The following is a 23,714-nucleotide window of genomic DNA, read 5'->3' as shown; positions in this document are numbered from 1 at the left end:
TTCTCTTTGAATGTACAAGCTGTCTCTCTTTTTTCCTCACTCTCGTTGGAAGCTGACAGGTGGCATAGTGGATAAAGCACTGGCTGGGAGTCAGGAAGGCCTTAGAGTTCAAATCTGGAATCAGGAAGTTAGAAGCTGTGTGACCTTAGATAAGTCATGTAACTGCTATTTGCCTTAGTTTTCTCAACTGTAAAATGGGGATAAAATAGTTCCTGCCTCAAATCTGACTTCAGATAGTTAGAAGCTGTGTGACTCTATATAAGTGACTTAACTGCTATTTGCCTTAGTTTTCTCAACTGTAAAATGGGGGTAAAATAGCATCTGCCTCAGGGTTGTCGTGCAGATCAAATGAGATATAATTATAAAAAAATATCATCCCCTGACACATAGCAGGTGCTATATAAATGCATATCCCTTTCCTTCCTTCACTTAAGAGACTCTCCTCTCTTCAGATTTAAGTCCTTATAGGATCTGAGGTACCGCCATAGTCAGCTAGCTTCTACACCTTTAACTACCATCTGATTGAGATTCTTCTTCTGTGACTGAGGCTAAGGTGGGGAGGGGGAAGGATACCCTACTGAAGCAGAAAGAGAAATGGACTGAATAAAGAGAAGCAAGACTGGGTTTTTATATACTGTTCTCTCCCTACACTTGTGTTTATTGCTACTTATATAATTGTTGTGGTTCAGTTGTTTCAGTCAGGTTCAGCTCTTTCTGACTTGATCCTATTTGAGGTTTTCTTGGCAAAGATTCTGGGGTGGTTTGCCATTTCCTTCTCCAGCTCATTTTATAGGTGAGGAACTAGGCAAACAAGGTTTGGTGACTTGTCCAGGGTCACCCAGCTAGCAAGTGTTTAAGGCTAGATTTGAACTCATGAATATAAGTCTTTCTGATTCCAAGCCTAGTGCTCTATCTACTATACCACCCAGCTGCCCCTCTGTTCATGCTGCTACCATCCCCTATATTATGTTAAGTGTCTTCATCTTGGCCTTCCAGTGATAATGGACTCTTGCAAAACAAGAGGCACATCCCACATCTCTGTTCTCATAGGCCTCCTATTTCCTGCATAACTGAACACACGGGTGGCCACAGAAGAGGCTTAGTAGATGACTGGTGATTGGTGCAAGCTACATCCCTATCCTGTGAGAAGAACTCACAGTCTACTGGAGATACTGAAGACACTTCCTTTCAGGCTAGATGAGTCAAGCACATGGAGGGCCCTTGACTCCCTGCAATCAAGAAGTGCCCCCCATTGAAAGCAGAAGGTCACCTAGAGGAGTTTCCCCATTCCAACACTGGGAGTAGTTGGGAAATTCTCTAATGAAGTCATTAGGAAGTCACTGAGTAGTCCTGTGGTATGGAAGTCCTAAGCCTCTAAAGGAGGTCTCCCTATGCCCCATCATTTCCCTAGGAGCTTCAGAGAATTGAAAAAGAAGACAAAGAGATGATAGTTGAGGGCTGTCATGGAAACACTGCAGGAAGCAATAGAAGGAAGATCTATCTAATACTTAGAGTTGTCTCAAAATAGAAATGGGTTGCCTCAAGACTGATTAAGTTTCCCACCCTTGGTACAAGTAGATCCCCCCTTTTTTGGATCTCTCCAGGATAGAGATCTAGTAGTGGTATTACTGGATGAAAGGGTATGCATTGTGGGCATAATCCAAATTGCCCTCCAGAATTGGTGCCTCATTCTTGGTATAAGTAGATTCCCCCCCCACACACACACCACCTTTTTTCTCTCTCTAGGATACAGATCTAGTAGTGGTATTACTGGATGAAAGGATATGCATTGTTCTATAGCAATCCAAATTGCCCTCCAGAACTGGTGCCTCATCCTGGAAGACTTCAAGCTGGAGGTAGGATAATCAATTGTTAAGGGTGATATAGAATGAGCTCCCTGGTCAGGTACATTGCTGCAAAGTGTATACTGGAAAAAGAGCTCTATTTGAAGTCAGGAAGAGTTGGCTTTAAATCCTGTCTCTGAGAGTTATGGGCTCCAAATCTATGATTCTATTACCCTTTGAGGTCCCTTCCAACTCTGATCATCTATACTTAGAAAAGCCTTGATCTACTATTACATCAGAAACTGATTTGGGGTGGGGAGGTGGGGGGGCAGCTAGTTCAGGGGTTCAGGGGATAGGGAGCCAGGCCTAGAGTGGGAGGTTTGGGGTTCAAATTTGAACTCAGATACATCCTAGCTGGGTGACCCTGGGCAAATCTCTTAACCCCTATTGCCTAGCCCTTATTGCTCTTCCACCTTGGAACCCATACAACATATTGATTCTAAGACAGAAGGTAAGGGTTTAAAAAAAAAAAAGAGAGAAGAAACTGATCTGAGCTAAAGACTGGGATGACTTAATCTCACTCCAAATTGAAATTCCTCCACATTCCAGTTAAGTTTGGATGGTAGCCAAAAGCAGAGGACCAGTATGTATTCCTAGTCCTGGATGGGCTCTGCCCCAAGCCCATACCAATGGCAGCCTCCTCTACTGACAGGTCCTCAACGAAGTGAGATAAAGGATCTGAAAGCTGCCACACACCAAGTTGATTCACTGAGAGGCAGGGAGGGGCAGGAAGGGATGGTGGAAGTCGGAGGCCCAAGGGGCCTCTTGGGGAAGAGGGGGGAGGGGCAGGACGGAAACCCAAAGCTGTGGAGAGGTGATTGTATGCACAACCAGATTAGAGAAGCTCAGAGGGAAAATCATAGTTGCTCTATACTAAATAGGTCTCTGTTTCCCAAACTGTAAAATGTGTAGTTGGACTCTTCTTGTTCAAAGATCTCAAAGAATTTTACTGCCACTAATGGAAGCTGGATACACCAACACAAATATGCCATGGGACAGAGAGGGGAATGGTTAGTTTAAATCCTGAATTCCCAACACTACCTTTCCCTTGTTGGGGCAGGCCTTCTGTGGAGATGCCTAAATGGTCTGGGGACACGTTAAGTGATGGCTATCCACCAGACCCGTGGTCTTTTTGCTGCGATTGGGTAACCAGAGGCAGTCCATGATGGTTTGGAAGGAAGGTATCTGCCCATCGAAAAACCCTCTTTCATCTTGGAGATCCATTCCAGAAAGCTAGGAATGTCTTAGAATCAACCATACAAGGTCAATACCTAAATGCAAAGCAAGATGGCACAGTGGATAGAGCCCCAGGTCTGGAGTTAGGAGGATCCGGATTCAAATTCAATCTCAGTCACTTCCTGGGAAAGTCACTTAACTGTTTGCTTAGCCCTTGTCTTTCTGTCTTAAAACTGTTACTAGGATAGAAAGTAAGAGTTTTATTTTTTTTTTAAAGATCAGAGAATTATATTCTGACTATTAGAAGCAGCACTGCACGATAGAAAGTGCCCTGGATTTGGAGTCCAAGAACTTGGGTTCAAAGCCAATTTCTGCTATATATTAGTTCTGTGATCTTGAGAAAATCCCTTCCCCATTTCTGGGCCTCAGCCTCCCCAATTAAAAAAGGGTTGGAATAGTTTTTATTCCAACTGAGCTTTTTCAGATTTTAAATCCTAAATTCCTCACTTTCACTGGACTTAGCCCTGGAAGAAGACTTGGAGACCATCTAACCCAACTATATCATTTGAAAGAATCATTGAGGCCTGGAGAAATTTGCCAAAGGTCACAAACTCAGTGAATTCTAGAACTCCCACAAGGATTCTTGTGTCTTGACACTTTTCCAACCCAGGACAATTACTACAATTATCATGCTACTTATCTATAGGAAGGGTTTTTGTACTGGGCAAGGGATTTGGACTGGATAACCAGACCCATCCCTTCCCTCTCTGGTATTCTAATATTCTAAGATTTCTCTTATCAATATTTTATTAATGGCTGCTTCCTACAAGCAAATTTATTAACAATAGAAGTATTGGCCTGGAGGGTGAGTGATCGATCTCTTCTAAGTGTGTATTAGCTTAGTCAAATCTCTCAGTCAGCATCTGCTGAGTTGAGGAACCAACTGGTATCTTGGTAAATCTTGACTGCCTGGATATAATGGGATTGAGAGGAAGACTAGAGCCCCTCGGGCCTCTTGCCAGATGTAGACATCATGTCTCAATGGCGCATCAGCTATCTTCAGCCCTCAATCTTGCCTGTCTAGTCTCAGCCATCAGGAGGAGATGATGATTACAAGGATGGTCTGAGCATGATAAAAGCAATTAGATGGCACAGTAGACAGAGCATTGGACTTGTAGTCAAGAAAATGTAAATTCAAACCCTACCTCAAATGCTTACTACAATGTGACCTTGGTTAAGTCACTTAACCTCTAACCTAACTCTTAGACAGTATATGCTGGTAAATGTTTAACAACTCTCTCTCTCTCTCTCTCTCTCTCTCTCTCTCTCTCTCTCTCTCTGTCTCACACACACACACAATGTTTATATAGTATTTATAACATACTTCTTAAATTTAATCTGCATTATTAATACTCCGAAGTGTGGCTTGGAACCAGACTAAAATGTTATTGGAAAACATTTAACAAAAGGAAAATAAAATAAAAGATAGTCAATATTAATACTTGGTTTTCTAAGTGGATATGTTTTATAGGGATCCTTATAGCTTGATGATGATGATTTTCATATATTCCAAACATAGGGTAAAAGAGTTTTTCCTAGTCAATCCATTCTGGGGTCTTGAAGTATAAGACAGTGAAAGAAGGATTTGGAATACCAACAAGTCCTAGAATTCTGTATGTTAGTACTGGAAAGGTCACTGAGGTCAGGTTCCCATTTCTGAGAAGGATAACCTCTATGTTAGTGGTATCAGATTCACAGCTGTGACCACAAGGACTCTTCAAAACTCCCAAGTGCAGCCAGAATAAGATTAAAATGTAATTGAGAAAGATTTAACAAAATAAATAAAATGACAATACAACATTGCTGTTGTTGTTCGGTCATTTTAGTCATGTCCAACTCTTCATGACTCCATTTGGGGTTTTTCTGGCAAAGAAACCAGAGTGGTTTGCCATTTCCTACTCCAGCTTATTTTACAGATGAGGAAACTGAGGCAAACAGTGTTAAATGATTTGCTCAGGGTCACTCAATAAGTGTCTGAGGCTAGATTTAAACTCATGAAGATAAATCTTCTTGACTCTAGGCCTGACACTAGCTACTCTGCACTATACCACCTAGCTGCTCACAATACGACATAGATAATGTTAATTTGTGGTTTTCTACTCAATATGCTACTTGCAGGGAATCTGTTTCTATTTTGAGTTTGACACTATTGACCCCCCCAACTCATATATTTAGAGTTTTCCTAATTTTAAACAGAATTACAATTAATAGTAGTATTGATATCTACCCTCCATTTATCATTTTATGAGAAAATGACAATAGAAAATGATGTCTAAGCTCAAGAAAGTCTTTTAACATGGACTAGAAAATGTACTCTCACCATAGGTTGGTTGTCCAAGGGCAAATCTACATTTAAGAGCAAAGCAGTCTATCATCAGATAAATTTTTTTGCTCCTCACAAATTTACAAAGTGCCTACAAAAAGCATGATGAGGTGAAGCAGTGCCCACATTCATGTGATCATGGCCTCTTAAAATGTTATTATTGATAATGATAATAACCATTTTGCCTAGACTTGAGATTTCATTGGTTTGTTGAACCCTGTTAGGCAATTCCCTCTGCCAATGTGGAGGCACCTCTGCCCTATAATTTAGCTTTAAAGGGCTTTCTGGGGGCACTGAGATCTTCCTTATGGTCACAAAGCCAGTAACTCTTAGAAGGTAAGATTTGAATCCAGATATTTCTGACTTCCAGGACAACTCTATCCATTGTGCCATGCTGCCTTATTCATCATTATTATTACCCTTAAATAACGATAGCAGTTCTCATTTCCATAGTACTTTTCTGTTTACCAACTGCTTTCCTCACAATAACTCTGTGAGGTTTCATTATCGGTTTCTAGACTGTCAGCCCCTCCTCCGGTAATTTCGACTAGTTTCCTCTCCTCCCATCCTCAGTGATCATGGGCCAGGTTCTAGGGAACAACAGGGCCTCCTAGGTCTCTGCTAGCTGGCTTCTGTTTGGGTAGGGGCAGGTGCCAAAGAGAACTGTCTCAAGAGCTCAGGCTGCCAGCCAAGGGTTGGCACCTGGCGGAAGAACTTTGCTCAGCATTGGTGAGATAGGAGACAGATTGAACTTTAAACAACAAAAAAGAAACCAGTCCATCCTGCCATGTAAGGGCACGGGCTGGGCACTAACAGTTCAGTGTGGGCAGAGGAGAAACACCAGAATACTCATTTAGAGCCAAGATGAGTGAGGATGTCTGTGCCAAAAGGCTTTGTAATCAGTGATTACCCAAATAGCTTCTTGGGTAAGTGGGTCTAGTCAGTTCCCTGTCTGAGGGAGTGAGGAGGAAAGGGACTGTCTTCTCCATATCAGCCTGACCATTGAATTCTAGTCACAGGATTGGCCATAACTGTGTGCTCCTAAACTGAGAAAGCCCACCTTGCCGGTCTTCTTGCTTCCAGTCTTTCCTTCTCCAATCCATCTCAACACTGGAAGAATAATTTGTCTAATACCATGTCCTGATCACATCATTTTCCTCCTCAAATATTTTCAGGGGTTCTCCATTTTCCATTAAATAAAATACAAACAACTTAGGTAGAATTTAGGGAACTTGGTGCCACTCCACCTTTCTAGTCTTCTTCAAATCTATTGACATTTACAAAGTACCCACTGAGTGCAAAGCATGCCATTCACTCCCATGCTCTAGGTCCAGTGTCATCGAAACATCTCATCATCCCCCATTCCCCTCTTTCCATCATCTGCACTTCTCTCATTATCCCCTGGCCTATGCCTTTACTATTCCATTTTCCTCATTTTTGCTTGCTGACATCCCTCAAGGCCTTCTTCAAATGTTACCTCCTCCAGGAAGTCTTCCCTAGTCAGTAGTAATGTCTCTCTCATCTGATCTCATAGCATTCCTCTTGGGCAGTAATCACCCTCTACTTTGTATTAAAAAATTTGTGCCTGCATCTTATTTCTCCCATAGTTTTTAGATTATGAACTCATTAAAGACAAAGGTTATGCCTAATCTACGTTTGTCTTCCCAGGAACAGAGGTAGTAGCTAGAATACTGGCCCTAGAATCAGGAGACATGGGTTAAAGTCCTGCTTTGATTCCTTATGGGCAAGTCATTCAATCCTTTCCACTTCAGGAAACTCCTTAAGACTTAAAAACTAAATCATAGTGTTGGTGAGAGGGAGCTCCTAACCAGGAAGTCAATGGATCTTCCACATATGCTCTATGAGTACCCTGCATAGGACTTAGATGCTTATTAAATGCTCTTTCAGTGAATGAGCATCTTCCTAAACTGCTGCCCCTTTGTGGGGTCCACTCTGTCAGAAACACCAAGGAGAGGCGATTACCATTTCTTGACTCCATCTTGGAGGCTTAATTCTGAAAGAGCATCTCTCTTTTCTTGGCATCCCATTTCTGCAAACAGACAGGTGTGAGTCCTGAAATAAGGGAGAAAAGTGTCCCCAAAGCAGATGGATGTGCTATAATACTATATACTGAGATTGGTTTATCTGAGCAGCCACAGGAATACTTGAATAGTTTCAAGGAATTACTCAGCCAATTCAGGGCAAAAGAAATTCATCAGAATTTTTAATATTTTACAGATGAGGAAACTAAGGCCTGAAGAGGGGGTGACTAATAAGTATGAATAACATGAGGATATTGGCCCAGATGACCACAAGGTCCTTTCTTAACATCCAGCTTGTTCTCTGTGATCAGGTTCCCTCCAGTTCTGACAGTCTTCATTTGTAAAATGAGGGGGTCAGACAAGACGACTTTGTAGCTCATATAGTCTATAGGGCCCTTGAGTGCTGATATTCTACAATTCTGCTCCAGAGGGGCAGGTGGCCCCATACCAAAGTAACTTGAGAGTCCCAGTAGTAACTACCTCTTCCCCCCACCCCCACTCTTGACCCAGGAGCTCGGCAAGTCCAGAGGTAAAAAGAGCTCCCTCCTATGAATCAATCCCCAGTGAGCCCCAGATTTCAGGGTCCTGAAGGAGGAAGGGAGGAGGTAGGGTTCAGCCATGGAGTTCTGGCTACTCCATCTCAGATCCCCCGCTCCTCTAGGAATACAGCCCCCACCTCTCCAGGGCCCCATTTTACCAAATGTGCCCAGAGCGGTTCTAATCTCAATAGTTCTCCCACACACTGCTCTCTACCACCGCTGCCTGCCCTGACCTGGGGCTCAGTTAGCAAACTCCTGGGGTGGGTTGGATTCGCCTGGACTAAGCAGTGCTGGGATAGCTCCATCCCGGGGCAGGGCTGGTGCAAGGCGAGCCCAAGCACAGAGAGAGCTGCCGCCTCCTCCGCTGGCTGATTCCATGTTAATCTTAACAACACAGACCGGTGTCTAGTGGCCCGGGGCCAGCTGGAGATCAACTGGGCTTGGGGGCACAGAGCCGAAGCAGAATTTCCACTAATATCCTCCCCACCTTGCCCCAGGACCCCGGTGGACCTGAACCCATCAGTCTCTGCTGGCAAAGCCAAAGTCAAAGTCAAAGGCAGCACTTCTGAGGACCAAACTTGAGCGCTGTTTTCTTTACCTTGTTGGGGGATTTGTAGCAGTTTAATTTGCTGCCTCTGCCGCCCATCCTCCTCCTGGGAGGGTCTCCCGGGAAAAGTCTCCGAAACTCCAGGCAAGAGGGCTAGGGCAGGAGGAGATCAGATTCTCCTTGCTGGGCTCCCGAGCTGCCTCTAAGACCCCGAAACTGAACCAGAAAGCGACCGACTTGAACTTACTCACTGGCAGTGGACGCCGTAAATATCCAAAGAGAAGGGCCCCGAGAAAGTGAGTCGTGTCTGGTGCCTGAGGCAGGTGATATTTTGCTGCAATGCTTCCTAGCAGATCCCCGCTGAGAGCTAGCCTGGAAAGGTCCTCCAAGAGGAGCCAATTTTGCCTTTGGATTCCTGAGTTTTGGGGGCATCAGACACAGGGACTGGGGTTCCTAGAGCTTTTTCAGAGGAGGGGAACTATACTGTTTTTGTTAGTGAAGTCATTTCTAGTTTGCAAAAGGACAGCAGGGTTTCCTAAACTGGGGTATTTGTGTTTCTGGGAGGTCTCATTAATTTAGTTGACTCTAAACATTTAACAACTTTATGGTACTTTAAAAAAGTTGTTGAACACTCCATGGAGGATTTTTTTGAAAAATTATTTAATCTCTCTGTTTTATCATATTCTTTATTATGTGTGATAAGCAGAATTTATTTCCTTTCATACTGAATAATGACAGGAAGGATATGAGCATTTATTAGGCACCTACTGTGTTTTATACATTGCTTTTATANTAGCAGATCCCCGCTGAGAGCTAGCCTGGAAAGGTCCTCCAAGAGGAGCCAATTTTGCCTTTGGATTCCTGAGTTTTGGGGGCATCAGACACAGGGACTGGGGTTCCTAGAGCTTTTTCAGAGGAGGGGAACTATACTGTTTTTGTTAGTGAAGTCATTTCTAGTTTGCAAAAGGACAGCAGGGTTTCCTAAACTGGGGTATTTGTGTTTCTGGGAGGTCTCATTAATTTAGTTGACTCTAAACATTTAACAACTTTATGGTACTTTAAAAAAGTTGTTGAACACTCCATGGAGGATTTTTTTGAAAAATTATTTAATCTCTCTGTTTTATCATATTCTTTATTATGTGTGATAAGCAGAATTTATTTCCTTTCATACTGAATAATGACAGGAAGGATATGAGCATTTATTAGGCACCTACTGTGTTTTATACATTGCTTTTATATATATGTACATATAAATATATATTTATAAAGAAATTTATAAAAAATATAAATATATATTTATAAAGCTGCTTTATAAATATTGATTCTCACAACAACCTTGGAAAGTAGGTGCTAATACTATCCTCATTTTACACTTGAGGAAACTGAGACAGGTAGAGGTTATAGCTGGCAAGTGTCTGAATCTGGATCTGAATTCGAATCTTTCTGACATCAGGCCCAAAACTGTGTCTACTATACCAGCTAGCTAATCCCTATGGGGTATGGGAAACCAAAATTTAGGAGAGCTAAAAAAAAGTTGGAAATCCTTTAGTTATAGTATAGTAGAAAGGGACAGGGATTAGGAGCCCATATATCTGCCATTCTAATCCTGACAGATTGTGTGACTTTGGGCAAGGTCCTTCACCTCAGAACTGATTCTCTAAGATGTTTCAAAGGCTTGCATTTGGTGGTGGTTGTTGTTTTCTTCCCATTTTGCATCGATATTTGTTTGGTGATGCTCCATAACTGAAAAGCATGGGAGACCATATTCAGGTGCCTCAAGGGCTGGTGAGCATCAACATGTTAGCCATCATGAGTTGCATTGGAGACACAGAATCATCCAGATACTGTGACTGGAAAGGAAGGTGGTTAGGGAAGAGAGATAATAAATGTGGTCTGCATTGTGTTGGTATCTATACTATATATATGGTATCTATACTATGTATATGGTATATATATATTTTTTTTTTAAGTATTTTTTCTATGGTTACATGATTATGCTCTTTCCCTCCCCTTTTCCCTCCCCCCTCTCAGAGCCAACAAGCCATTCCACTGGGTTATACATATATTATCATTCAATATTATTTCCATTTATTCATTTTTGTAATAGAGTAATTTTTTAAAAACCAAAACCCCACATCCTATATCTATATAAACAAGTGATAAACCATATGTTTTTCTTCTTCATTTCTACTCCCAATGCAGTATCTATGCAATATTAAAAGAACCATAGGAGGGACAGGTAGGTGGCTCAGTAAATAGAAAGGCAGACCTGGAGATGTGATGTCCTAGGTTCAAATCTGGCCTCATATACTTCCTAACTGTGTGACCCTGGGCAAGTAACTTAATCCCACTTGTCTAGCTCTTACCACTCTTCTTTCTTGGAACCAATACTTAGTATTAATTCTAAGACAGAAGGTAAGGAAAAAAAAAACCATAGGAGGACCTTTAGCATGCTAAGTAGATCCTCTAGGACCATGATGGCGAACGTATGGCACAAGCCAAAAAGGTCACACAGAGTACTTTCTGTGGGCATGTGAACTGTTGTCCACTAGAGTTCATTACTAGAAAGGCAGGGGGACTTGAGGGAACTGCTCCCTTTCCCCTCTCCACCACACTGAGGATATTTTTTCACTTCACTCCCCTTTTGACCAGTAGCCCAATGGGAGTGCATCCTCCCCTATCTGGGTTTAAGGGCAGGCCATGGGGCACACAGGGCACAGGGTCTGTGGGGGGCCAGGGCACAGCACAAAGTCTCTAAAAGGTTCTCCATCATTGTTCTAGGAAGTATTTAAAGAAATATATAGAGAAGAATTACTTAGTAGGAGAGGGAAAAGAAGACTTAGGAAGTCATATAAGTCCTTTAAAGTACTGAAAAATGGGGTAGAAGTCATTACTGTGAGATTCAAATGAGATGTTTGTGAAAGTGCTTTAAGACTATATATCCCACCAGCTAGTATCAGCATCAATAGTGAAAGTACTCTCTGTATCCACAGGACATAGCTGAGAGGGGCCACCCAACCTCATCACAATCTGTCCTTGATGGGGTCTTTTGGATCCCCTGAAACTGGGATGTCCAGAACCAGTGTTCACTACTAGCTCAGTAGGAAAAGGTGACTAATCCAGCGGGTAGTTTATTGGTGAGTGGAATGAGAGAGTCTATTCTTGGCTTCTCCGTGTCTCGGGACGATTTTCATTCAGTTGCCTTTTAACCTCTATGGGAAACAAGATCCAAGAGTCTGATTTTTTCCCCCCTCAATGGTATGTGCTGGTTAAGTGCTTTGAGATCTTATACAGAGATGCTATAAATTATCTGACAGAACTAAGGCATTCAATTTCAGAACTCCTGCCCTGGGATCATGCTGACCTGATTGGTAAGAACTCAATATCTAGTCCTCTGGAAACTTTCCCATCCCCACTAGCTATCTTCCTTCTATAAAGGTGTGGAGGGGTGAATGGTTGAAACATTGACATGCTAAAATAATACTTTTAAAAATTCTTAAAAATGCCATCTATATTGCAGCAAGCAGAGATCAAGTTAGGGGAGAAATTAGGCTGAGTTAATCAGAGTGGCTCCAGGAAGAAGTGAGTTAGAGTTAATGAAGACCATAGTAAGAATAACATTATATATTATTATAGCACTTATTTAGTGCCTTAAGTTTTGCAAAGTGATGTACATATATTATTTCACTTGATCTTATCAATAACTCTGAAAGTAATTTAGTCAGTCAATAAACATTTATTAAGCACTGTGCTAAGAGCTAGGGATTCAAGAAAGGCAAAAAGGCAGTTCCTACTCTTTAGGAGTTCACAGTCTAATAACAATGTCTATTACTATCACCATTTTGCAGATGAGATAATTGAGGCACTGAGAGGTTAAGTGACTTGACTAGAGTCACACAGCTAGTGAGTAGGAGGGGAGCAGCCTGAGCAAAGAAAGGCATGAAGTGGGATAACTAGGGCAGTACAGTGGATAGTCACCAGGCCTGGAGTCAGAAGGACCTGGGTTCAAATTTGGCCTCAGATGCATCCTAACTATGTGATCCTGGGCAAGCCATTTAACCTTTTTTTGTCTTAAAGTTGTTACTAAAACAAAAAGTAAGAGTTTTAAAAAAAGAAAAAAGGCGGGCAGCTGGGTAGCTCAGTGGAGTGAGAGTCAGGCCTAGAGACAGGAGGTCCTAGGTTCAAACCCGGCCTCAGCCACTTCCCAGCTGTGTGACCCTGGGCAAGTCACTTGACCCCCATTGCCCACCCTTACCAATCTTCCACCTATGAGACAATACACCGAAGTACAAGGGTTTAAAAAAAATGTAAAAAAAAAAAAAAAAGGAAAAAGGAGAAAGAAAGGTATGGAGTGGCATGTGTGGTATATGTGTAGACATTGCTTCTCAAACTTTATGTGAAAGTGTTCATTTTGTTAACAAAAAATTGTTGTAACTTCTCCACTTTCATAAAACAATCTATAAGTCATTTTCTTAGCTCATATTTTATTAAAATAAAATTAAGAATTTCTTAGAATTTCTCAATAAAGTAACACTTATTTTAAAATTTCTTTGTAATTTTCATATTTATAACTTAATAAATGACCATTTTTATGATGGATTTTTTTGGCATAAATTTAAAACATTCTAAAGTTTTCAGGTCCAAATGCTTGTTTCAATAATGTACCATGATAGATAAGTCTATTAATTTATTTTTTTATTATTTTTTAAAACTCTTAACCTCTGTGTATTGGCTCATAGGTGGAAGTGTGGTAAGGGTGGGCAATGGGGGTCAAGTGACTTGCCTAGGGTCACACAGCTGGGAAGTGTCTGAGGCCAGCTTTGAACCTAGGACCTCCCGTCTCTAGGCCTGACTCTCACTCCACTGAGCTACCCAGCTGCCCCTATAAATGTATTTTTATTTAGCTAGAGTAGTACCAAAGCATTAGTCCACAGCAAATGGGTTCCTTAGCCATCCTTATTTGGAAATATTTACATCTTTAAAATAGGGGAGGGGCACCTAGGTGGCATGCAAGGCCTGGGAGTCAGAAAGACCTAGGTTCAAATTTGTCTTCAAACATTAACTGTGTGACCCTGGACAAGTCACTTAACCTTGATTGCCTAGCACCTACTGCAATTCTGTCTCAGATCTTATACTAAAACATAAGGTAAAGGTTTTTTTTTTTTTTTTTTTTTTTAAATGAGAGTTGCTTCTGCAGATTGGTCCAGCAATTGATAAGCAGGTATATACTTCCTTCTCTTTCACTTGTGGAGCTAATTTTTTTTTTTAGTCAGAAGACATATCAAAATGTTATTTTAAAAATTTGTTACAGTTCTAATTTTTTGTTAAATTCAGGTGTTTATTTTTATGAATTTTCATTGATTTTTTTTTCAGAATACCCTATTTAACACCAACATAGCCATAGGCTATGTTCATGCCATTGCCCAATTTTGCAAAGTCTTCCTATGATGAACACTTTTTTTAAGTTTAAAAAAAAACTTGGAAAAACTATTTGTAACTTTTCACATATTTTTTTGATACAAGTGATTGTGAAACATGGACTGTTTTTAAATTACACAAGGGAAACACTTTACTAGTGCTTTTGTCTCGATAGCCATTGAGCTGAAAGGTAAAATATAATTGGCATGTGTCATTTCCATTAAAAATTAAAAAATTTTGCTGCAAAGTTCTCTTGATGCAAATTACCACTAAGAGGTTTGCATCAATTTCAACATATTGTTTTGTTTCTGTTGTCCTGTCATTTCAGTTGTGTCCAACTCTCCATTACACCATTTGGGGTTTTCTTGCAAAGATATTGAAGTGGTTTACCATTTCCTCTTCCAGCTCATTTTACAGATGAGGAAGCTGAGGCAAATGGGGTTAAATGACTTGATTATGGGTCCTACAGCCAGGAAATGACCGAGACCAGATTTGAACTCAAGAAGATGAATCTTCCTGACTCCAGGCCTGGCACTCTATGCACTGTACCACTTAGCTGCCCTCAGCATATTGTACACATGTAATTAAAATAATATCTTTTAGTACATCTGCTGCTTTATCTATTTACAATGCAAAATAGAAAGTTGTTTGTTTCTCAATTAACTAATCACAAAGGTCTGTTGATATAAGGAGCCCTTAGTTGGTGGTAGAACACTGGATCTGAAGTCAGGGAGAAGAGTTCAAATCCTGCCTCAGATACTTAGCTCTGTGACACTGGGCAAGTCAGTTAATTCCCTCTCAGTCTTAGTTTCCTCATCTGTGTAATAATGAAAGTAAAATATTAAATGTAATATTAATTTTAAAAAAGAGTGGTCGCCATTTATAAGATTAACTTAAGCCAGGAGTTTGTTAGTAGCTCTTAACAATTCAGTTTTAATAAAAATGGAGATAAAGCAAAAAGAGGAAAATATAGGAAGGAGGCAGAAAATATCACCTATCTAAAATAATACCCTGAGCCAAATCAGGAAGCCCTCCAAGCTGCCAAACCCCGCACAAGCCCTCCAGTGCACAGCTGGCACCTGAGCTCTTACTCCAGACCATTTTCCACTGTCTTCCACCACCACAACCACCCAGAGAGAGAGAGCTCCTCTCACACCACCTTTTTTTGTATCTGTTCCCCTCTATCACACAAAGTACACAGGTAACATGGGATGCAGGTTAGGGCAAACTTAGAGAGCAGTTTCTATCTACACATCTGTAAAATAAGATTCATAACAGCACTTGTGTCTTGGTATTGTCGTAAAGATTGAATAAGATGGCATCTTCACAGCATATTATAAACATTAAAGTGGACGGGATGTGCAGAGAAGACTAGTGTCTCTGCTATAATTGCTTGTTGAGCACTTTTCAGGGCTACTTTCCTTCTTTAACATCCACCTGTTCTCATCTGAGACGCTGAGAAACTGCAACAGGCACAGCAGCCACACCTCAGTAAAGTCTCTCAGCAGAGGGGCTAACCCAGTCTGAGAGTTTCTGACAGGTCTACTCCAGGTGAGTTAGGGGGATGTCTACTCCAGGCATGTGAAGACTTGGGCAGATGAGAATGATTTGTTCCAATGGCCAGGAAGGTAGCAGAAGGTAATGTGGAGTGCTTAGAGCTTGGTTAGACATCAAAGAAGCCAAGGTCATCCACTGCATCCCAGGTCACTGCCAGTCATTATGACTTTTGTCCTGACACTGAACTTCGATGACTCTGGAACAGAGAGTGAGGTGGACAACTTTGTGCAACTCTGCTTCACTTGAATCTAATCTAGGCACAAGTAAAGGCACTACCCTGTGATATCAAAATTGTTTTGCTTCAAAAAGGAAGAATGAACAACAATAAGCACTAGATACTATATAAATGTTAGCTATAATGTAATTATAATTAAATATAACTATGTATATATTACATGATAATTTTAGTTATTATGTAGATAACTCTTTCCTACTATAATATTTGTATGTGGAAACATTCTAGACCTCAGTTTCCTCAAACATAAGATGAGGAGATTGGTCTAGAAGACTTCTAAGGTGCCTTCCAACTCTAAATTTATTATCCTCTTATCCAGGTATAATTACCATACCTTGAAATCATTTGAAACTGCTTTGATTATGATTCAACTTGAATTATTTCAATCGTACCAATAACTGCAATTCGGAACAAACGTTTCTACTTTCAAATGAGGCTTTTTACATTTAGCAGTTTTCTAAGCAAGATTGATGGTGATGATGATGCTGGCCAGCATTTATCTAGCATTTTAAGGTTTGCAAAGCTTCTTACATATTTTATCTCATTTGAGCTTCACAACAAGGCTATAAGCAATCCCTTTGACATCACAGATGGAAAGCATCTAATTTTCTCCAAATAACTTTTGTCCTGCCAACATTAATTAATTTTTCTTTTTCACAATGAACCTACCAAGCACCAGCAAACACAAACATTCCAATACCCAAACAATAACAAAAAAAAAAAGGTTTTATATGAAACTTGGGACTTCTATTACATAATCTTTAAAAGTACATATTAAATCGATCAAGGTAGAGAGACAATTGCCCTGTGATCTTCTGGATTTGGTTCTTTATATTTTTGTTTTATTTATGCTCTTTTCTAACCTTTTTTCATTTCTATCACATTCCACTAATTGATCTACCTCACCACTCCTGTCTTTTCCCATAGAATTAAGCTTTCTATAATCATATTCTCCCCCCCCCCAAAAGAACATATTGGTTGTTTTTAAAAATGTAGTTCATGCCATTATTCAGTAGATAAAGGGTTAAAGGACATGATTAGTCAATGATTTTGGGTACTCAAAAGCAGCACTTTTGTTATGATTTTGGATGTGAAAATATTCACATTTATTGAAAATTGTCAGTGTCAGGTTCATATTAAAATACTTCTTTAAAAAAGAAAACATCTGTTTCATCCTATACCACTAGTTAGTCACTTCTCTGGTAGCAGGTAGGAGACAGGCTTCATCATTATCAGTTTTCTGAAATCATGATTGATTACTATATTCATTAATTAGAATTCTAAATTTTTTTTAAAAAAAGCTTTTTTTCATTACATTACTATAATCTGATACTATTTACAATATTATGATTAAAATTGTTCTACTGATTCAGCTCATTTTACTCTACATCAATTTTCACAGTCTTTCAAAGCATCTCCGAATTCCTTTTTTCCAATCGTAAGACAGTGTTCAATTACATTCATATACTACAATCTGTTTAGTTATTTCCAGTTGATGGGCACTGATGTGATATCTAGTTTTTCATTGCCACAAAAAGTTATGATAGAAATCTCTCTCTGTCTCTCTCCCTGTCTTTGTCTCTCCTGCAGGGGTTATTTTCTTCTTTCTTTAACTTCTTTGGGATATAAATAGGCCAAGGAGTGGTATCCATAGGTCAATAGTCAATAAACATTTATTAAGTGCCTACTCCATACCAGGCACTGTTCTAGGAAAAGACTGCAAAGAGAGATAAAAGACAATCCCTGCTCTTAGAGAGCATTAATAGAAGTGATAACATGTAAACAGTTATGTATGCATAAATTATAAATTGGACAAATTAGGAATAATTAACAGAGGGAAAGAACTAGAATTAAGGGGGTCCAACTAAGGTCATGAACAATTTAATGATTTTTTAAAATATAGTTCCAAATTGCTTATCAGAATGGTCAGACCAACTCATAATTCATCTCACAGGGTCTACACATCTATAACTCCTCTTTAAAAAAATAATTTTAAAATATTTCCCATGGTTACATGATTCATGTTATCTCCCTTCCCTCTTCCTACCCCTCCAGAACTGACAAACAATTCCTCTGAATAACCCCTCTTTTGAATGTAACTGCCTATTTAAGGCTATTGTACTTATATATTTGTAGCAATTCCCTCATGTATCTTAGATATTAGAATCCATGGAGATAAGGTGATTAGTTTCTCTTCTAATCTATTTTTAGAAATTATTCTAATCTTCTAAAAAAAATATGGCCTCCATTTTCTTTAGTATCCTTTCCCTAAATTCCTCCTTCAGAGCCCTTTTAGAATCATTTTTTGAAAGGAAGGAGGGAAAATTCAGCAAAATTAAAATTTTTTCTTAGAATCAGTACTGTGTATTGGTTTCAAGGCAGAAGAGTGGTAAGGGCTGGGCAATGGAGGTTAAGTGACTTGCCCAGGGCCACACAGCTAGGAAGTATCTGAGGTCAAATTTGAACCTAGGACCTTTTGTCTCTAGGCCTGGCTCTCAATTCACTGAGCCACACAGCTGCCCCCAAAACTAAGGTATTGAAAAAGTCTGTTTTTATTTGTAGTATGTCATGCTCATGGTAGAGCACATCTGCAAGGAAAACAGGAAGTGTCTTCTCATATCTGTTCTTGGTGGGGGGGGGCATTATAATTTTGCAACATTCTTTTAAAAATTATTGTTATATTGCTTTTCTGATTCTTCCTGTTTCTGTTGTTGTAGTTATTAAATAATAATTTTTTTTCCTGGACCTACTTACCTTTGCAGCAATCCCTTAAAATTGAGAATGTTTCTTTGTAATCATCATAGTCACTATTTCTTATGGGATAATAGTATTTTATTTTATTCAAATACCACAATTTGTTTAGTCATTCCTCAATCAATGGACATTTCTTTTATCTTTGCTACAACAAAAAGTGCTATTATAAATATTTTGGTGTATATAGGGCCTTTCTTTGTCACTGATCTCCTTGGGATATATGCATAGCACACATACCCTTTTTAAATTGTTCCTATACTTATAGAAAAATAGGCACACTAGTATAATGATGATGGAACTGCAAATAAGGACAACAATTTCAGAAAGCAATTTAGGATTCTGCAAATAAAGTGATTAGCCCAGAAATAGCACTTTTTATAGTAGAAAAGAAGTGGAAACAAAGTAGATGTTCCTTACTTATGGAAATGACTAAATTGTGGTATATGGATATAATAGAGTATCACTGTACTGAAAGAAATGAAGAATATGATGAATACAGAGAAACATGTTTCCATACTTCCTACTTACATGAACTAATACTATAATATAGTATAATAGTATAATAAGCTGAGAGAGAATGGAAAATATACACAAGAAAGCAATAGACATATATGTATATATAATGACTACAACAAGTAAACAGAAAGAACAACAAACGATCAAAACTAAATGTTGCAAAATTACATAGAAGCAGAGCCCCAAAGAAGATGTATGAGAAGGTACTCCTACTCCACTCCTCTGTAGAGATGAGAGGTCTGTATGTGGAATATTGAACATATTGAAATTTTTTTCCAATTGATTGTTCAGTTTTGTGAGTAATTATTTTTTAATACTATTTGTTATATGGGATGATTCTCTGGGAGGGGGGAAGGATAATTGAGAGAATTTTGGCAATATGAAAACAGAAGATTAAAAAAATCCTATATTAAAAAATTGTTACTAAGGAATGACAACTTCAGGTTAGTGCCTTCCTGGAACCTCCCCTTTACTCCAGTCATTTCCCTCCTTCCTCTTTTCATTTGTCTCTGAGAATTGTAGCCCAACTGACACTACCACTGCCTCTGGAAAAGTCCTGTTAATTAACTACTCTATAACTCTACATACCATCTTTGTGACTTCCCAGAATTTAACTCTCTGCCCTCCATGAGTTTTCCTCCATTAAAAAGTGAATGTTTTTTAATTTTATTTTTATTTTTGTTAAGTGAATTTCTTGAGATCAGGGATTGCCTTGCTTTTATATTTGGGTGCGTTCCCATCATAAAAGTTTTTCGTTTATTCATTTATTCATTCATTCACTCTCTCACTCCACTCATTCATTCATTCATTCTTCTCTGGGTCTCTACTCCAGTTGTGAGAAGTTTTGGATTTTTATGCCCAAGAGGTAGAAGGAAAAAAACAAAAAACAAACAAAAAAAACTTCCAGGGACTCCGGGCAGAGGATGCAGCAAATGTAAGGTTGAGTGAGGGCAGTCTAAACTTAATTATTTAAGGAACTGTAAATCTTAAAAGGCAGCATGGAAAATTGAGTTTCCCAGAGGTCGGGCGTTGCCCTTGTTTCTTTATAATAATTGAGTGACCTTGGGCAAATCACTTCCCTTGTCTGGGCCTCAGTTTCCCCATCTGTAAAATGAGGGAGGTGGATTAGATGATGTCTAATCTAGCATTCGATGTGGTAATATTTTCTATATGCTCTCCCCGTGTTCTATCGTTTCTTCTGGCTCTGAGTCCAGTGAGCTCCTCTGGTGGATGGCCACACTCGTCCCATTTGATAGGGCAGTCTACACCACACCGGCCAGAAGAAAGTCTAGTTTCCAGCCCTAGACTGACCTATCAGCTGGTGTAATACGATAACAGCAAAGACTGCGGCCTCGGAGTTGATAGGGCAGAGGCTGGGGAGCAGCTTCCTTTGCTCTCTGACTCAGAGATGGCCAGCAGCAGGCAGTGTTATGGTTACCAATGCCTAAGGTTATAGCGCGTTTGTTTTGAAAATTCGCCCTACTACCTTTTAAATCGGGCCTTGGATTGGCTCCAGACTGCCTGAAACTAGTTTCCTCACCCCACCTCTTTTCTTAAAGGGACAGAGAGCAAGCGTGGACTTGTATTCTCGATGTACCGGAAAAGTGTAAATCTTTCAAGTTGTGGCAGCCAGCGGCACATTCGGGGAGGAATCGGGGTGTACAGTACTCCCTTACCAAGCCCTGGACTCCTCCCTACACTTCCAGACACCTCCTACTGGCTTCTAGTAGCCAGGATTTTCCCCATTCCAATGTCACTAAATATTACTTAAGCATTAATGACTGATTTAACACTTTAGTCATATGGGGAATTTTTTTAGGGCCACTTGGCTTTAACCCAAGAGATGACTTTAATAATGGACATTTTATGTGAGTGGAAATTGTTTTTTTCTAAAACACTTGCCTCCTAAAACTAATTGGTTTTGGGGTAGCTAGATGGCTCAGTGAATTGAGAGCCAGGTCTAGAGATGGGAAGTCCTAGGTTCAAATCAGACCTCAGACACTTTCCAGTTGTGTGACCCTGGGCAAGTCACTAGAACCAATATATAGTATTGATTCTAAGATGGAAGGTAAGGATTAAAAACAAACAAACAAACAAACAAAAAACCCCAACCAACTCATTGGTTTTAAGGCAGAAGAGTGGTAAGGGCTAGCTAGGCAATAGGAAGTCAAGTGACTTGCCCAGGGTCATACAGCCAGTAACTATCTAAGGTTAAATTTGAACCCAGGACCTCCCATCTCCAGGCCTGGCTCTCTGTCCACTGAGCTACCTAGAAGCCCCTAAAAATTAAAAAAAAATCAGTTTCACTCCTCTCCATCTGAAATACTTAGTTTTAACCTTAATCTTAACCTCTGGATTTAGAACTAGACATTTTGAGTTTAAATTCTAATTCTATTGATTTTGGGGAAGTCATCATGTCTCAATAGGTCTCAGTTTCCTTTATGGTAAAATGGGGTGGTTAGTTTAAATTCACAACTTAACCTTTTTTTGTGTGTTAGTTATACCTTTGGCAATCTGATAAAATGTGTGGCTCCCTTCATAGAATATTTTTTTAATGCATAGGATTATAAAGGAAGCCAGTTACATTGAAACAGTTTTCAAAAGAAGTTTTTATGGATTTCACAGATTGTGAAACAAGACTTCTTGGACTAGAATGTTTCTAAGGTCTATTCCAGCTCTATATCTTATGATGTTATGATCCTGCTTCAATCAGTACAATATAATAGGTATATATGTATGTATATGCATGTACAAATACATATATGTATATATAGTAGAGATATATATTTATATAAGACTAGTATAGTATATAGCTTTATATAAGGTTCTCATATATAATATTTATTTTATATTATACTCTACATATATAGTATATAGTGTGCTATATGCTATATGTAGTATATTATACATATATAGTTCGACCTCCTGTTGACACTATCTTATTCTCTGAAAGAGAAAATGAGGCTGAAAACTTTGTGTAACTCTGCCTCACTTAAATCCAATCCACTTGGAAGTCAAGACTTCATCCTATGATGTCACAGCCCTCTTCAAAAATGAACAACAATAGCAACACTGTCCTATTGTATGATCTTGGCCAATTCACTTTCCACTAGGGCCAGAGCTTCCAGAAGGGGGAGGAGGAAGATAACAGTTCATAGTTATGTCTTCAGTTGGGTTCTCTTTGTCCTTAAGCAGCCAGAGGTAACAGGATTCATTTTGGCCAGAAATGCTGTGGCAATGAGGTATCTCTAAATGACACCATTACTGCCTTTTTTGCTCAGTCTTGACATGAAGGGTGACAAAATTCTCAAAGGACTGGATTATAACATCTCTGGCCATCCTCTCTGATCTCAGTGAGGTGGGGGGAGCCCTTCTGACCACTCTGGGCCATGGACAACACCATACCAGTAGAATGCCAGGCTTAAATACAGACTACTGTGTGCAGTGTGTTTTATGGACATTATTTCTTGGTGTGCCAATGGCTAGTGATCCTTTTGCCTTTAGTCATCCTCATGGTATCAACCATCTCACCTTGCCCAAATACAGTGGGTCTGGGTACCTGCTGCTCTGGCTTCTCCCAAGGCCCAGTCCAGTTTCTCACTCTTTGCCTGAATGACCATTAGAGAAAACTTCTCTCAGGGGAAGCAGGTGCATCTGGGTTCTCTCTCTCTCTCCCCCTCTTCTATTTCTCCTCCTCCTCCTCCTCCTCCTCCTTCCTTTCCTTCTTTCTTTCTCTCCCTCCTCTTCTCTGTCTCTGTCTCTCTCCTCCCTCTCTTTTTCTCTCTCCCCTTTTCCTCCTCTTTCTCTCGTTCCTCATCTACAAATGGAAATAATAGTTGCATTACCTATTTCATAGGGTCATACTGAGGAAAGAGTACTATAAAGTGTTCAATAAACATTTTAATAACAGCAAAAATTTCAATATTCTAAGGCCTCTTTTAGCTTTGCCATTTCATGTTTTGAGATTCCATCCAGCCCATCTATCATCTATTTCCCTAAAATGACTGTTCCTGAGTACCCTTTCCTTCAGTGAACTAACCTAATCACATTGCAACTTTGAGGTTTTGGAAATCAGCCACCACAGACCCTGAAACTCAGGACAAATCATCTATCCAAGAAGGACAAGGAGGCCTCAGGCTCTCTATGGGCTTTGAGTTGTTAGAGTCATAGGTTAAAGAACTTTGGCTATCTGCAGGGCAAAGACAGGAGATCTCTGGTCTTATATTCACTTTGAAGGCTCAGTTTCTACTCTTCTCCAGAGGCAGAGCCCTGATAACTGTGGCCTGTGGGTAAATCACTCTGGATTTATAATCAGAGGACCTTGGTTGGAATCCCAACTCTATTTACTGCCCATGCCATTTTGGCCAAGTCATTTTACTTATGAGAGAGTGTGACTACATAATCTTTAAGGTCCCTTTTAGACAGGGGTGTACTGGGGCCAGCTCATCTTGGTAACTGCTTGCTATATTTTTTGTGTGAGTTTTTATACATTGGAAATCAGTATACTACAAATCAAGGCTTGATTTCTGATTTTGTACTCTAGACTTAAGAAAGTGATCGAGAGCATGTTAGTAATTCAGATTAAACTTAAAAATGTATCCTAAATGCCTTACCCCTTCCCCAGCCAGTTGTTAAATGCACCTCTGCTTCTATCTCTAAATTAGTGTCTGGGATAAATTCAACAAGGCTGCTATCTCTGCCTT

The 23,714-nt window shown here is 39.8% G+C and overlaps 1 protein-coding gene across 1 annotated transcript in view; it reads right to left on the bottom strand.

Annotated features, from left to right (window-relative positions):
* CCDC69 (coiled-coil domain containing 69) overlaps positions 1–8,664 on the bottom strand; it is a 33,007-nt gene extending 24,343 nt beyond the window's left edge. Inside the window, exon 1 of the mRNA XM_044661788.1 lies at positions 8,583–8,664. Within this exon, the coding sequence (XP_044517723.1) occupies positions 8,583–8,630 (48 nt within the window). The 5' untranslated portion in view covers positions 8,631–8,664. The remainder of the gene's footprint in view (positions 1–8,582) is intronic.
* Positions 8,665–23,714: the final 15,050 nt, after the last annotated feature.

This window comes from Gracilinanus agilis, chromosome 2, assembly GCF_016433145.1.
Source record: "Gracilinanus agilis isolate LMUSP501 chromosome 2, AgileGrace, whole genome shotgun sequence".
Taxonomy (NCBI): Eukaryota; Metazoa; Chordata; class Mammalia; order Didelphimorphia; family Didelphidae; genus Gracilinanus; species Gracilinanus agilis.
Note: the sequence above shows the minus strand (reverse complement) of the source record. Positions and strands in the feature narration are given on the sequence as shown.